At 38.3% G+C, this 16,615-nt stretch overlaps 1 protein-coding gene across 15 annotated transcripts in view; it reads right to left on the minus strand.

The window, feature by feature from the left end:
* FAM13B (family with sequence similarity 13 member B) overlaps positions 1 to 16,615 on the minus strand; it is a 111,909-nt gene that overhangs the window by 29,880 nt on the left and 65,414 nt on the right. For 11 of the 15 annotated variants that reach the window (XM_079916070.1, XM_079916069.1, XM_079916068.1 and 8 more), the window contains 3 exons: positions 12,157 to 12,198; positions 11,045 to 11,200; positions 9,125 to 9,257 (listed from right to left, as the gene is read on the minus strand). In XM_079916070.1, the coding sequence (XP_079772196.1) occupies positions 9,125 to 9,257; positions 11,045 to 11,200; positions 12,157 to 12,198 (331 nt within the window). The remainder of the gene's footprint in view (positions 1 to 9,124; positions 9,258 to 11,044; positions 11,201 to 12,156; positions 12,199 to 16,615) is intronic. The other 4 variants (XM_079916076.1, XM_079916071.1, XM_079916067.1 and 1 more) reach the window with 2 other exon arrangements.

Below are 16,615 nucleotides of genomic sequence, written 5' to 3' on the forward strand. Positions count from 1 at the left end.
TCTGTATGGTATTTAAAACCATTAGACTAAATGAGATTACCAAGCGAGTGAATGAAATAGAGACCTGAGAACTGGGCCCTGGGCCATACTAAATTTGAGAACATGAAAAGCAATCAGCAAAGGGATAGAGCAGCCAGTCAAGGAGAAAAAAAAACCCAGAGGAGTGCGATATCCTAAAAGCCAAGTGAAGAAAATGTATCCAGGTAGTAGGCATAATTAATTGAATCAAATTGTGCTCTTAGGTCAAGTAAAATGTGCAAAAGACATAATTAGTGATTTGCAAGAACAGTTTCAGAGGAACGTTAAGGGTAAAGGTTGCCTGGAGGGGATTCAAGCCAGAATGTGAGAAGAGAAATTAAACAGACACAGACAATTCATTCAAGTAATTTTATTATAAAGGAAAGCAGAAAAATGGTGGTGTGGCTAGAGTGGGAAGAAGGGTCAAGAGAGGGTTTTTTCCTAAACATGGGAAAAGTAACAGCCAAAATATTCTACACTGATGGGAATGATCCAGTAGACAGGCAGAAACCAATAAACCAGGAAAGAGCAAAGAGACAACAACAGAAGCAATAACCAAGAATAGATGAAAAGAGATTAATCGAATACACCAGTGGAAGTAAGAATATTAATACACAAGTAAAATACAAGTCCAGTAAAAGTAACAACAGCAGCTTAACTTCTGTAAAATGTTCTCCAGCTTATAAAATAACTTTATACTTTTACTTCTTTGGATATTTATAACAATCCTCTAACAGAGTTATTACCTCCCACTTATATAAAGAAAAGCAAAGAACAACTCAGAGAAGTTAGGTAACTTGGTCAAAGTCACACTGCTATTAACAGGCAAAGCCAGAATACAAATCTCTATAAATTCCTTATTACAGGTATGTTAGCTTATGATTTAGAATGAAAACATGCTGAAGAAAATTTCCTCATTCATTAAGTATATTATCTTAAAAAGTGTTAACAAGGGACTTCCCTGGTGGTCCAATGGCTAAGACTCCATGCTCCCAACGCAAGGAGCCCGAGTTCGATCCCTGGTCAGGGAACTAGATCCCACATGCCACAACTAAGAGCTCACAAGCTGCAACTAAAGATCCCGCATGCCACAATGAAATCCCGTGTGCCACAATTAAGACCTGGCATAGCCAAATAAATAAATACTTTTTAAAAATAAGAATAAAAAGTGTTAACAAAACTAAACTTTGAAACATGTCTTAGAAAAAGGTTGTTTTGTACATTTATTGAAATTATTTTAAAAACAACGTTACTACTAAAAATTGTGACAGTGAAAATTTACTTTTTAAATGATGTTCATGGGTTTTCCATAATTATGAAAAGATCTCATGTTCTTCAGGAAAAAATCTGGGACATACAGGGCTTTTAAAAAGAACAGGATCTAGGGCTTCCTTGGTGGCGCAGTGCTTGAGAGTCCGCCTGCCGATGCAGGGGACACGGGTTCGTGCCCCGGTCTGAGAAGATCCCACATGCCGCGGAGCAGCTGGGCCCGTGAGCCATGGCCGCTGAGCCTGCGTGTCTGGAGCCTGTGCTCCGCAACGGGAGAGGCCACAGCAGTGAGAGGCCCGCGTACCGCAAAAAAAAAAGAACAGGATCTAGGGGAAGATGGCGGAAGGGTAAGACGCGGAGATCACCTTCCTCCCTGCAGATACATCAGAAATACATCTACACGTGGAACAACTCCTACAGAACACCTACTAAACGCTGGCAGAAGACCTCAGACCTCCCAAAAGGCAAGAAGCTCCCCATGTACCTGGGTAGGGCAAAAGAAAAAACAGAGACAAAAGAATAGGGACAGGACCTGCACCAGTGGGAGGGAGCCATGAAGGAGGAAAGGTTTCCACACACTAGAAGCCCTTTCGTGGGCGGAGACTGTGGGTGGTGGAGGGGGGAAGCTTTGGAGCCGCGGAGGAGAGCGCAGCAACAGGGGTGCAGAGGGCAAAGCGGAGAGATTCCCGCACAGAGGATCGGTGCCGATCAGCACTCACCAACCCGAGAGGCTTGTCTGCTCACCCGCCGGGACGGGCAGGGCTGGGAGCTGAGGCTCGGGCTTCAGTCGGAGCGCAGGGAGAGGACTGGGGTTGGCGGCGTGAACACAGCCTGCAGGAGGTTAGTGCACCACGGCTAGCCGGGAGGGAGTCCGGGGGAAAAAGTCTGGACCTGCCGAAGAGGCAAGAGACTTTTTCTTCCCTTTTCGTTTCCTGGTGCGCGAGGAGAGTGGATTAAGAGCGCTGCTTAAAGGAGCTCCAGAGATGGGTGCGAGCCGCAGCTAACAGCGCGGACCCCAGAGATGGTCATGAGACGCTAAGGCTGCTGCTGCCACCACCAAGAATCCTGTGTGCAAGCATAAGTCACTATCCACACCTCCCTTCTGGGGAGACTGTGCAGCCCGCCACTGCCAGGGTCCCGGGATCCAGGGACAACTTCCCCGGGAGAACGCACGGTGCGCCTCAGACTGGTGCAATGTCACGCTGGCCTCTGCCGCCGCAGGATCCGCACCCCCGCACTCCGTACCCCTCCCTCCCCCCGGCCTGAGTGAGCCAGAGCCCCCGAATCAGCAGCTCCTTTAACCCCGTCCTGTCTGAGCGAAGAACAGACACCCTCAGTCGACCTACACGCAGAGGTGGGGCCAAATCCAAAGCTGAACCCCAGGAGCTGTGCGAACAAAGAAGAGAAAGGGAAATCTCTCCCAGCAGCCTCAGGAGCAGCAGATTAAATCTCCACAATCAACCTGATGTACCCTGCATCTGTGCAATACCTGAATAGACAACGAATCATCCCAAATTGAGGAGGTGGACTTTGAGAGCAAGATTTATTATTTTTTCCCCTTTTCCTCTTTTTGTGAGTGTGTATGTGTATGCTTCTGTGTGAGATTTTGTCTGTATAGCTTTGCTTTCACCATTTGTCCTAGGGTTCTATCCATCCGTTTTTTTGTCTGTTTTTACTTTTTTAAAAAAATTTTTTTTAATAATTATTTTTTTATTTTAATAACTTTATTTTATTTTACCTTACTTTATTTTCTTTTCTTTTATCCTCTTCCTTCTTTCCTCCCTCCCTCCCCCCTCCCTCCCTCCCTTCCTCTCTTCCTCTCTTTCTCTTTCTCTCTCTCTTTCTTTCTTTCTACTTTTTCTCCCTTTTATTCTGAGCCATGTGGATGAAAGGCTCTTGGTGCTGCAGCCAGGAGTCAGTGCTGTGCCTCTGATGTGGGAGAGCCAACTTCAGGACACTGGTCCACAAGAGACCTCCCAGCTCCACGTAATATCAACGGCAAAAATCTCCCAGAGATATCCATCTCAACACCAGCCCCCAGCTTCACTCAACGACCAGCAAGCTACAGTGCTGGACACCCTATTTCAAACAACTAGCAAGACAGGAACACAACCCCACCCATTAGCAGAGAGGCTGCCTAAAATCATAATAAGTCCCCAGACACCCCAAAACACACCACCAGACGTGGACCTGCCCACCAGAAAGACAAGATCAAGCCTGATCCACCAGAACATAGGCACTAGTCCCCTCCACCAGGAAGCCTACACAACCCACTGAACCAACTTTAGCCACTAGGGACAGACACCAAAAACAACGGGAACTACGAACCTGCAGCCTGCAAAAAGGAAACCCCAAACACAGTAAGATAAGCAAAATGAGAAGACAGAAAAACACACAGCAGATGAAGGAGCAAGATAAAAACCCACCAGACCTAACAAATGAAGAGGAAATAGGCAATCTACCTGAAAAAGAACTCAGAATAATGATAGTAAACATGATCCAAAATCTTGGAAAAGAAGAGAAAATGCAAGAAACATTTAACAAGGACCTAGAAGAACTAAAGAGGAAACAAGCAACGATGAACAACACAATAAAGGAAATTAAAAATACTCTAGAAGGGATCAATAGCAGAATAACTGAGGCAGAAGAACGGATAAGTGACCTGGAAGATAAAATAGTGGAAATAACTACTGCAGAGAAGAATAAAGAAAAAAGAATGAAAAGAACTGAGGACAGTCTCAGAGACCTCTGGGACAACATTAAACGCACCAACATTCGAATTATAGGGGTTCCAGAAGAAGAAGAGAAAAAGAAAGGGACTGAGAAAATATTTGAAGAGATTATAGTTGAAAACGTCCCTAATATTGGAAAGAAAATAGTTAATCAAGTCCAGGAAGCACAGAGAGTCCCATACAGGATAAATCCAAGGAGAAACACGCCAAGACACATATTAATCAAACTGTCAAAAATTAAATACAAAGAAAACATATTAAAAGCAGCAAGGGAAAAACAACAAATAACACACAAGGGAATCCCCATAAGGTTAACAGCTGATCTTTCAACAGAAACTCTGCAAGCCAGAAGGGACTGGCAGGACATATTTAAAGTGATGAAAGAGAAAAACCTACAACCAAGATTACTCTACCCAGCAAGGATCTCATTCATATTTGATGGAGAAATTAAAATCTTTACAGACAGGCAAAAGCTGAGAGAGTTCAGCACCACCAAACCAGCTTCACAACAAATGCTAAAGGATCTTCTCTAGGCAAGAAACACAAGAGAAGGAAAAGACCTACAATAACAGACCCAAAACAATGAAGAAAATGGGAATAGGAACATACATATCGATAATTACCTTAAATGTAAATGGATTAAATGCTCCCACCAAAAGACACAGAATGGCTGAATGGATACAAAAACAAGACCCATATATATATGCTGTCTAGAAGAGACCCACTTCAGACCTAGAGACACATACAGACTGAAAGTGAGGGGATGGAAAGAGATATTCCATGCAAATGGAAACCAAAAGAAAGCTGGAGTAGCAATTCTCATATCAGACAAAATAGACTTTAAAATAAAGACTATTAGAAGAGACAAAGAAGGACACTACGTAATGATCAAGGGATCGATCCAAGAAGAAGATATAACAATTGTAAATATTTATGCACCCAACATAGGAGCACCTCAGTACATAAGGCAAATACTAACAGCCATAAAAGGGGAAATCGACAGTAACACATTCATAGTAGGGGACTTTAACATCCCATTTTCACCAATGGACAGATCATCCAAAATGAAAATAAATAAGGAAACAAAAGCTTTAAATGATACATTAAACAAGACGGACTTAATTGATATTTATAGGACATTCCATCCAAAAATAACAGAATACACATTTTTTTCAAGTTCTCATGGAATATTCTCCAGGATAGATCATATCTTGGGTCACAAATCAAGCCTTGGCAAATTTAACAAAACTGAAATTGTATCAAGTATCTTTTCCGACCACAACGCTATGAGACTAGATATCAATTACAGGAGAAGATCTGTAAAAAATACAAACACATGGAGGCTAAACAATACACTACTTAATAACGAAGTGATCACTGAAGAAATCAAAGGGGAAATAAAAAAATATCTAGAAACAAATGACAATGGAGACACGATGACCCAAAACCTATGGGATGCAGCAAAAGCAGTTCTAAGAGGGAAGTTTATAGCAATACAAGCCCACCTTAAGAAACAGGAAACATCTCGAATAAACAACCTAAACTTGCACCTAAAGCAATTAGAGAAAGAAGAACAAAAAAACCCCAAAGTTAGCAGAAGGAAAGAAATCATAAAAATCAGATCAGAAATATATGAAAAAGAAATAAAGGAAACGATAGCAAAGATCAATAAAACTAAAAGCTGGTTCTTTGAGAAGATAAACATAATAGATAAACCATTAGCCACACTCATCAAGAAAAAAAGGGAGAAGACTCAAATCAATAGAATTAGAAATGAAAAAGGAGAAGTAACAACTGACACTGCAGAAATACAAAAGATCATGAGAGATTACTACAAGCAGCTCTATGCCAATAAAATGGACAATCTGGAAGAAATGGACAAATTCTTAGAAATGCACAACCTGCCAAGACTGAATCAGGAAGAAGTAGAAAATATGAACAGACCAATCACAAGCACTGAAATTGAAACTGTGATTAAAAAATTTTCCAACAAACAAAAGCCCAGGATCAGATGGCTTCACAGGCGAATTCTATCAAACACATAGAGAAGAGCTAACACCTACCCTTCTCAAACTCTTCCAAAGTATAGCAGAGGGAGAAACATTCCCAAACTCATTCTACGAGGCCACCATCACCCTGATATGAAAACCAGACAAGGATGTCACAAAGAAGGAAAACTACAAGCCAATATCACTGATGAACATAGATGCAAAACTCCTCAACAAAATACTAGTCAACAGAATCCAACAGCACATTAAAAGGATCATACACCATGATCAAGTGGGGTTTATTCCAGTAATGCAAGGATTCTTCAATATACACAAATCAATCAATGTGATACACCATATTAACAAATCAAAGGAGAAAAACCATATGGTCATCTCAATAGATGCAGAGAAAGCTTTTGACAAAATTCAACACCCATTTATGATAAAAACCCTCCAGAAAGTAGGCATAGAGGGAACTTTCCTCAACATAATAAAGGCCATATATGACAAACCCACAGCCAACATTGTCCTCAATGGTGAAAAACTGAAAGCATTTCCACTAAGATCAGGAACAAGACAAGGTTGCCCATTTTCACCACTCTTATTCAACATAGTTTTGGAAGTTTTAGCCACAGCAATCAGAGAAGAAAAGGAAATAAAAGGAATCCAAATCGGAAAAGAAGAAGTAAAGCTGTCACTGTTTGTAGATGACATGATACTATGCAGAGAGAATCCTAAAGATGCTACCAGAAAACTACTAGAGCTAATCAATGAATTTGGTAAAGTAGCAGGATACAAAATTAATGCACAGAAATCTCTGGCATTCTTACACACTAATGATGAAAAATCTGAAAGTAAAATCAAGAAAACAATCCCATTTACTACTTTAACAAAAAGAATAAAATATCTAGGAATAAACCTACCTAAGGAGACAAAAGACCTGTATGCAGAAAATTATAAGACACTGATGAAAGAAATTAAAGATGATACAAATAGATAGAGAGATATACCATGCTCTTGGATTGGAAGAATCAACGTTGTGAAAATGACTCTACTACCCAAAGCAATCTACAGATTCAATGCAATCCCTATCAAACTACCACTGGCATTTTTCACAGAAGTAGAACAAAAAATTTCACAATTTGTATGGAAACACAAAAGACCCTGAATAGCCAAAGCAATCTTGAGAACGAAAAACGGAGCTGGAGGAATCAGGCTACCTGACTTCAGACTATACTACAAAGCTACAGTAATCAAGACAGTATGGTACTGGCACAAAAACAGAAATACAGATCAATGGAACAGGATAGAAAGCCCAGAGATAAACCCACGCACATATGGTCACCTTATATTTGATAAAGGAGGCAGGAATGTACAGTGGAGAAAGGACAGCCTCTTCAAAAAGTGGTGCTGGGAAAACTGGACAGGTACATGTAAAAATATGAGATTAGATCACTCCTTAACACCATACACAAAAATAAGCTCAAAATGGATTAAAGACCTAAACGTAAGGCCAGAAACTATCAAACTCTTAGAGGAAAACATAGGCAGAACACTCTATGACATAAATCACAGCATGATCCTTTTTGACCCACCTCCTAGAGAAATGGAAATAAAACCAAAAACAAACAAATGGGACCTAATGAAACTTCAAAGCTTTTGCACAGCAAGGAAACCATAAACAAGACCAAAAGACAACCCTCAGAATGGGAGAAAATATTTGCAAATGAAGTTACTGACAAAGGATTTATCTCCAAAATTTACAAGCAGCTCATGCAGCTCAATAACAAAAAAACAAACAACTCAATCCAAAAATGGGCAGAAGACCTAAATAGACATTTCTCCAAAGAAGTTATACAGACTGCCAACAAACACATGAAAGAATGCTCAACATCATTAATCATTAGAGAAATTCAAGTTAAAACTACAATGAGATATCATCTCATACCAGTCAGAATGGCCATCATCAAAAAATCTAGAAACAATAAATGCTGGAGAGGGTGTGGAGAAAAGGGAACACTCTAGCACTGCTGGTGGGAATGTGAATTGGTACAGCCACTATGGAGAACAGTATGGAGGTTCCGTAAAAAACTACAAATAGAACTACCATATGACCCAGCAATCCCACTACTGGGCATATACCCTGAGAAAACCATAATTCAAAAATATTCATGTACTAAAATGTTCATTGCAGCTCTATTTACAATAGCCAGGAGATGGAAACAACCTACAGGAGATGGAAACAACCTAAGTGTCCATCATCGGCTGAATGGATAAAGAAGATGTGGCACATATATACAATGGAATATTACTCAGCCATAAAAAGAAACGAAATTGAGCTATTTGTAATGAGGTGGATGGACCTAGAGTCTGTCATACAGAGTGAAGTAAGTCAGAAAGAGAAAGACAAATACCGTATGCTAACACATATATATGGAATTTAAGGGGAAAAAAATGTCATGAAGAACCTAGGGGTAAGACAGGAATAAAGACACCGACGTACTAGAGAATGGACTTGAGGATATGGGGAGGGGGAAGGGTAAGCTGTGACTAAGCGAGAGAGTGGCATGGACATATATACACTACCAAACGTAAAACAGATAGCTAGTGGGAAGCAGACGCATAGCATAGGGAGATCAGCTCAGTGCTTTGTGACCACCTAGAGGGGTGGGATAGGGAGGATGGGAGGGAGGGAGACGCAAGAGCGAAGAGATATGGGAACATATGTATATGTATAACTGATTCACTTTGTTATAAAGCAGAAACTAACACACCATTGTAAAGCAATTATACTCCAATAAGATGTAAAAAAAAAATTAATAAAAAGAACAAAATTCGTCCATAATACCACCAACCACCTTAGCTGACAAGGTAATTTGTTTCCTTCCAGAAAAGTATTTTAAAATAAGGTGTTTTATATTTACTTCTCTACTCAATGATGGTTCCTGACCTCTACTGAGAGTATGTATGTTCCTGGGACTTATAATCAAGGCAAACATGTGTAACAGCAAAGATATTGAACTATGGCTTCTGGTATCAAAGGAACACATGAAGCAATCAGAATTGTAATCTAGTACACCTAACACAGAGATTTTTTTAAGTCTTAGCATTTCTTACCTGGTTATTTTCTTCATCCTCAAATACAAAATCTTGCTGCATAACTTCATTGTCTAAATTAGTGCTAGCCACAGGTTCTGAACAGTCTCTGTTACATTCACTGGCATTAATAATACCATCAGCAATATCAACCCTAGTAATGAAGATTAAAAAGTCAGATCAGGCCACATGTTGAATACGTAATGCTTTAAAATAAATAAATAAAAGTAACAATCTGAAACTTTTCCTTGTCAAAGAAAATTTGTCTTTTTCATAAAGAACCACAGTTTCTTTATCTTGCCAAGTTAGATTATTAAGTGTACAAAGTTTATTTTTGTCTCTCCATGGGATGTTGTGAGGAACCTACCTGGTTTGCTATCCACTTTGAATATTTTCAAAAGCAAATAAATGGTTTTAAAAATAATTTATGTGCCAAAATAATGATTTCCCTTATAAATGCATACTCTAAATCATAATAATGACCTGTTTACTGATTTAAGAAAAGTCTAGCACTAGGTACCAGAGTGTCCAACACCTTATCAAGTACAACAGGAATAGCTTCCTACTGCATATTTTTTCATCTTATATAATTTAGAATATGCACAACACTGCAGGTTTTTGTTTACAAAGATGATACCACTATTAATGAGAATATGAGTTATTTCCATAATACTGTCTGAGTATGGGCATAGGTTTTCAGGATCTCTAGCTAACTTAAGGGCAAACTCCAAGGAATCTGCTTATATTATATCCTTTGAAACATTTTCCTACTATTTCCAACTTTTAGATACTGCTTCTTTCCTTCATATTCAACTCAAATACTCCCTAGATCCACTTGTATAGTTCAAATCATGCCTTCAAAGCACATAAATCGGGGCCATCATATCGAGCTGCACAGGCTGGTGATGCCATCTATGCAGACTACATGGCACACCTGCAGTTGTACAATACGGTATTCCATAAACATATTCCAAGCATTGGTTTTTATATCCATTAATTTTTCAGTTTTATTTCATACTATTTGATAGCTAGTCTAGTATACTTGACACATTTGGCCTTTTAAAAATCTAATTCTTAACAACAAAAACAGAATTCTACCCAGTCATCAATTTTTTTTGCCTTCCTATGAATTCTCCAAATTTGGGTACATCTTTCTTAAGATCATGATCGATGCTGCTCTGTAGATCTGTCCCCAGAACAAAAACTGATCAACGCAAACTATGAAATCATTGCACTGTGGTCTCAGAGAAAGGAACCTATATATCCTAAAGTGCAGGGCTGAGGTAACAGGAAAGGAGATGAAGTTTTTGTCATTTAAAGGTAACAAGTCAGATGAAAAGTGGATTAAAGGTAACAAGTCAGATGAAAAGTGGAGTAACATCACACATCACACAGTACATAGAGTACTTTTAACTTACACAAATTCAATTATTAACAGCTAACCTAAAACAAAGGCATGTAGGGAGGGCAAAGGCTGGAGGCAGGTGATAAGTTAAATAGCAAAGGATGATTCCATCTACCATTTCACTCAATGACCATGTGCACTAGGAGTGATGTCAATCTGCTGTCCCTGTACCTATCTGTCTAGATAACTGCATGTCATGGTGTGACCATTTGGAGAACAGACTACAGTTCTACTTTTTTAAAAGTTATTTTTCATATAACATGGATCCTAAAAGTAAGCTTGCTACTTCATCTGGTGTTCACAGGCTGTGTTGGACTTAATGCCTACTACCTTAATGGAAGATTTATGAGATTTTCAATGTTAAGAAGTATACACAATTTATATGCAAGTATATACAAAGTCACTTTTCACACTGACTTTCAGAAATGCTCAAGTAAGATGACACCCCATCATTTAAGAAAAAATACAGTTTTTTAAAAGAAAAAACAATTTTATAACTCAATAAATAACAGTAAAATGTTTTAAAAGTTTCTTACTGGTTATTAGATCCTTCCCCATCACAATTAACACTTCCTGCTTCATTATTACACACCAGACTTTGCTGTTGTAAATTCTTAAGATCATGATCTATGCTGCTCTGCAGATCAAAAAGGTGCTGTTCCACAGCTGCTCTAATTGTTCTTTCTAAAATGCTATAAAACAGAACACATTTTAGTGAGAAGCAGTCACCCTAACTAGTTATTTGGTCACATAAACACAAACTTTAAAATGTACAACCAGTTTAAAAAAAAAATGTATAATGGTATATAAATGAACAGGCTAGAGGGGAAAAAGAAATAGGAAAACATAATATTGGCTTAAATTTTTAAATGAAATTTGCCCAAATAAGATATACAAATCAATCATAATGTCACTATTACTACTGAGGCATGAATGATCACTTGGCCCAGTAATTCACTCCTCACCTCAATACATATAAAGCCATTTAAAAAGACTTCAGGGAATTCCCTGGCGGTCCAGTGATTAGGACTCCGCGCTTCCACTGCAAGGAGCACGGGTTCGATCCCTGGTCAGGGAACTAGGATCCCGCATGTTGTGTGCCACGGCATGCATGCATGCATGCATACATACATACATAAATAAAGCAGCCATTAAAAAAAAAACTTCATAAAAAAGCTCTTTTGACATTTTCAATCATTTCAGAAGATCAAAAAAAATCAACTGAGGGGCTTCCCTGGTGGCGCAGTGGTTGAGAGTCCGCCTGCCGATGCAGGGCACACGGGTTCGTGCCCCGGTCCGGGAAGATCCCACATGCCGCGGAGCGGCTGGGCCCATGAGCCATGGCCGCTGAGCCTGCGCGTCTGGAGCCTGTGCTCCGCAACGGGAGAGGCCACAACAGTGAGAGGCCCGCGTACCGCAAAAAAAAAAAAAAAAATCAAGTGAAAACAAGTTCATCTTTATTCTGTATGTGAGTGTAATTCATTCCTTCTTCATTTGTTCTGACTGAAGTACATAAAATACTGGTTTCACTGCCTTATGTACAATCCTTCCTCTAAAGTAAGTAAAATAAATACATGATTTTAATTTCTACAGTTTAGTAATATTTTTTTTTAATTTTTAAATTGTCTTCTGTAAGTATACTACTTACTCCACAGAGGCTGGTAAGATGCTGATAGGAGATATATGGGCACTGTAATCAAAGAAATAAATCAGCTATAAAATTTTCAATACTAAATGACTATAAAATGTGGTGAAAACTGCCACATTTACACTACCCTTGATACACCCAGGAGAACATGCACTAAGTTTATTATTCTAATTTTCTAAAGAAATTATTTTTCACATAAGAAGACCCTTAAAATACATACTCTGTGTGTGTGTGTGTGTGTGTGTGTGTGTGTGTGGAGGGGAGGGGGGGGCCGCAACTACTTCATCTGGCGCTTACCTGGAAGGAACAGTGACCTATTCCAAGCCTGAAGGGAAAAAAACTGACTACTGGGCCAAACAAAAGTACCCATCTAGGATAGTATGGAGGCCTCAATGTTGGCCCTGTACTCCTTGCCAGAAGTAATAGCACATGCTCCTACTCAGAGGATATTCTCAGGCTACAAAAATAAAAGGCAAAATAGAAACTAAAATTCAGGCCACATCATTCATTGCGCTGGTAACAGACTTTCCCTAGCAAATTTTGTACCACAATATCTACTGATACTTATAAAAACAGAAAAATAGACTCGTTTTTACCACAGTTATCGAAAGTACAACTCAAAACCCAAAAATGTATACTAAAATATTTAAAATTAAAGTGTTGGTGAGGATGTGAAGCAAATAGAACATTCACATAATGCTGGTGGGAATGTAAATGTTCCAACCACTTTGAAAGTTTTCTTATAAAACCTACCAAGTGACCCAGCAATGGTACTCCTGGGTATTTACACAAGAGAAATGAAAGTTTAAGTCCATAGGAAGACTTCCACAAGCATAGCAGCTTTATTCATAATAGCCAAAAACGGCAATCAACCCCAACAGGTGAATGGATAAACAAAGTGTGGAATATCCCTATGGATATCCCATGGAATATACTTAGCATTTTTCTATAAAAGTCTTGAACAACTGATACATACAATAACATGAATCTCAAAAAAAATTACACAAGCAAAAGAAGCCAGACACAGAGTACCTATTCTATGAGATTCCATTTATAAGAAATTCTAAAACAGGCAACATTCATCTATATAGTGACAGAATGCAGATCAGTAATTGCCTGGGACCAGAAACTGCGGGGGTCAGGGGGTGAATTACTGTAAAGAAGCACATGAAGTGATGGAAACAGTCTCTATCTTGACTGCCATGGTTGTTAACAGATATATATGTACAGGTGTTCATCATTCATAAAATGAATACATTTTATTGTGTGAAAAATACATCTCAGTATGATTTTCAAAGGAAAAAAATCAGTAAGAGAAAAAAACTAATCTACAATAATCAAAGTCAGATAGTGGCTACTTTTGGGGAACAGAGAGATTGGTAGCATTTGAGAAGGGACAGGAGCAGGGACCCAGGTGGGGGTTATACAAGTTGAGTTCATTTTTTGATAATTCAATGGCCTTATGATTTGTGAACTTTTCTCTATGCAAATGATTCTTCATAAGAAGAATCATTTTTAAAAAGTAAATTTAGTTTTATGAAGATCCTCTGTAAAATGTGCCAACACATACTCTAACCAACATGAGGAAGAAGGTCTATCAGGTTAATAGTCTCAGGATTGTCTGTAGGAAACCAAGTGAACACCATTTACTATTCATCCAACAATCTTCAGGTCTCCCTTAAGCAAACACATCGGTAGCAAATTGCACCACTGCTTTATCAGACAACAGTAAGCCATCCTGGTTTGGCACACATAACTTCTCTAGCTTTAAAAAAAATTTTTTTTAACTGTCAATATTATACTAGTTTTCATGAATGAATTAGTCTTAGCTAAATGCTTTCATGATGATACCCTCAAGGAAAGTACTTAAGGAAAGTACAAAGAAAAAATATATATCTAACATCACATTCTTGTCACCATTTAATTTGTGATTTCTGGTGAGCTTTTACTGTATCTTACAACAAATTCTCAAAAAGTTCCAATTCTCAACTACATAGTCCATCAGTCTGTTACTAAAGCCTTCTATCATGTTTTAACTTTTCATAGGGTTTACATCATCTCTCTGTTCTTTTTCAAATTTGCCATTGTTAGCCATCTACTCATTCTCCCAGAGGGATTTTCTCACCCTTTTTTATTAGATTAGATTATCAATAAAATGCTAGTGGATACATGGACACAAGACACTTTACAAAGAATCAAATAAACAAACAAAAGAAAAATAATCACTCAACATCACTAATCATCAGGGAAATGCAAATCAAAACCACGAGAAACCTCATATCTGTCAGAATGGCCATGATCAAAAAGAATACAAATAACAAATGTTGGTGAGGATGTGGAGAAAAGGGAAACCTTGTACTCCGTTGGTGGGAATGTAAATTGGTGCAGTCACTATGGAAAACAGTATGGAGGTTTCCAAATATACTCAAAATAGAACTACCAGCAATTCCACTCCTGGGTATATATCCAAAAAAAACCCCACTAATTCGAAAAGATACATTAACTCCAATGTTCATAACAGCATTATTTAGAATTGCCAAGATATGGAAGCAACCTAAGGGTCCATGAACAGATGAATGGATAAAGAAGATGTGGTGTATGTGTTTACACACACACACACACACACACACACACACACACACACACACACACACAAATGGAATACTACTCAACCATAAAAAATAACAAAATTTTCCATTTGCAACAGCATGGATGGACTTGGAGGGCATTATGCTAAGTGAAATAAGTCATACAGAGAAAGACAAATACTGTTATGATATCACATATGTGGAATCTAAAAAAATAACACAAGTGAACTTATTTACAAAACAGAAACAGACTCACAGACACAGAAGACAAACTTATGGTTATGAAAGGGGAAAAGGGGAGGAGGGGAGAGATGAATTAGGGCCACCTGTATCAGACTCTCCTGAAGTAACAGTGTTATTTTATTGGAGATCCGGACCCTACTCTAGACCTCAAATACCATAAAACCAAAGTAAATAAGATAGTATGGTACTGGCACAAGAATAGACATACAAAACAGAAACAGACCCATGCTTGATTTAGAACAAAGATGCTACTATGGAAAGCAGGGAAAGAACAGTCTTTTCAAAAATGAGTACTGCAACAATTTGGTATCCATACTGAAAAAGGTAACTTGGCAACCTCTGTCATACACTACAGACAAAAATCAATTCCAGGTAGATTACAGACCTAAACAAGGAAGGTGAAATGAAACAAGTTTCAGAAGATAATACAGGGGTGTGTATTTAGGAAAAGATTTCTTAAACAGGACACAAAAAGCATTAATCACAAAGTGAAAAGAATGATAAGCTTGATTAAAATTGGGAATTATTCATCAGAAGACACAATACGAGAAGGAAAAGGCATAACACACAATGAGGAAAATACAATTACAACATATATTTTTAAAGGGCTCCTAAAAAAGGGCTTCATGTTCAATAAGAAAAAGATAACCCAACAAAAAATAGGAAACAGACTTGAACAGGCATCTCACAAAAGAAGAAATTGGTCCATACACATATGAAAAAGGGATGGACCTTATTAAAATGACAATGAAGTACTCAAGAATGTGAAGCAATGGGAAGGCTCACACACTGTCAGAATGAGAACTGGAGAAAGCACTATGGAAAACAATTTAGCAAGTTACTTAAGTTGAAAGACAGTAAATGTGCATGCATGTGTGCACCAGAAGATGTGTACAACAATGTACACAGCAATGTTACTCACAATAGTCAAAAATAAAAATAATCCAATTTTCCAGCAACAGTAAATTGGATCATTGTGGTACAATCATATAATGGAATACTTTACAGCAGTGAAATGAACAAACCACAGTAACATGTGACCACATGGATAAAATTCTCATACCATGTTTATTGAAAGAAACTGGATCAAAAAATACATATAGCAAGTTTAATTTTCATAAAGCTCAGAAATATATAAGAAAGTGATTGCCATAAAAGTCAGCATAGTTGTTACCTTTAGTGGAGAGGGAGATCAGGATTGTGAGAGCTACCAGGGTGTTTTCAGTGCTTAGTTCTAGATTTGGGATATTTGGATATTTGCTTTTTACTAACCTGTTTTGATATACATTTGTTTTATGCCCGTTTCTGTATGTATAATTTCTTTCCCAGTTAAAAAAAAAAAAAAAAAACTTTAAGAAAGTAGATTCCTTGGTCCCTCCCCAAACCTCTGAGGTAGGACCCAAGAGTTTACATTTTTAATAAGCACCAGTGATGATTCTTATCCATACTAATAAACTTAAGAAACACTGGCTGAGATCTATACCTAGGCTCCCAAAAGATTAAACTTTAATAATATTTTCCAGGGACTTCCCTGGTGGTCCAGTGGTAAACAATCTGCCTTCCAATGCAGGGGACGCGGGTTCTATCCCTGGTCAGGAAACTAAGATCCCACATGTCACAGGACAACT

The sequence above is a fragment of the Stenella coeruleoalba genome, assembly GCF_951394435.1.
Source record: "Stenella coeruleoalba genome assembly, chromosome: 3".
Taxonomy (NCBI): domain Eukaryota; kingdom Metazoa; phylum Chordata; class Mammalia; order Artiodactyla; family Delphinidae; genus Stenella; species Stenella coeruleoalba.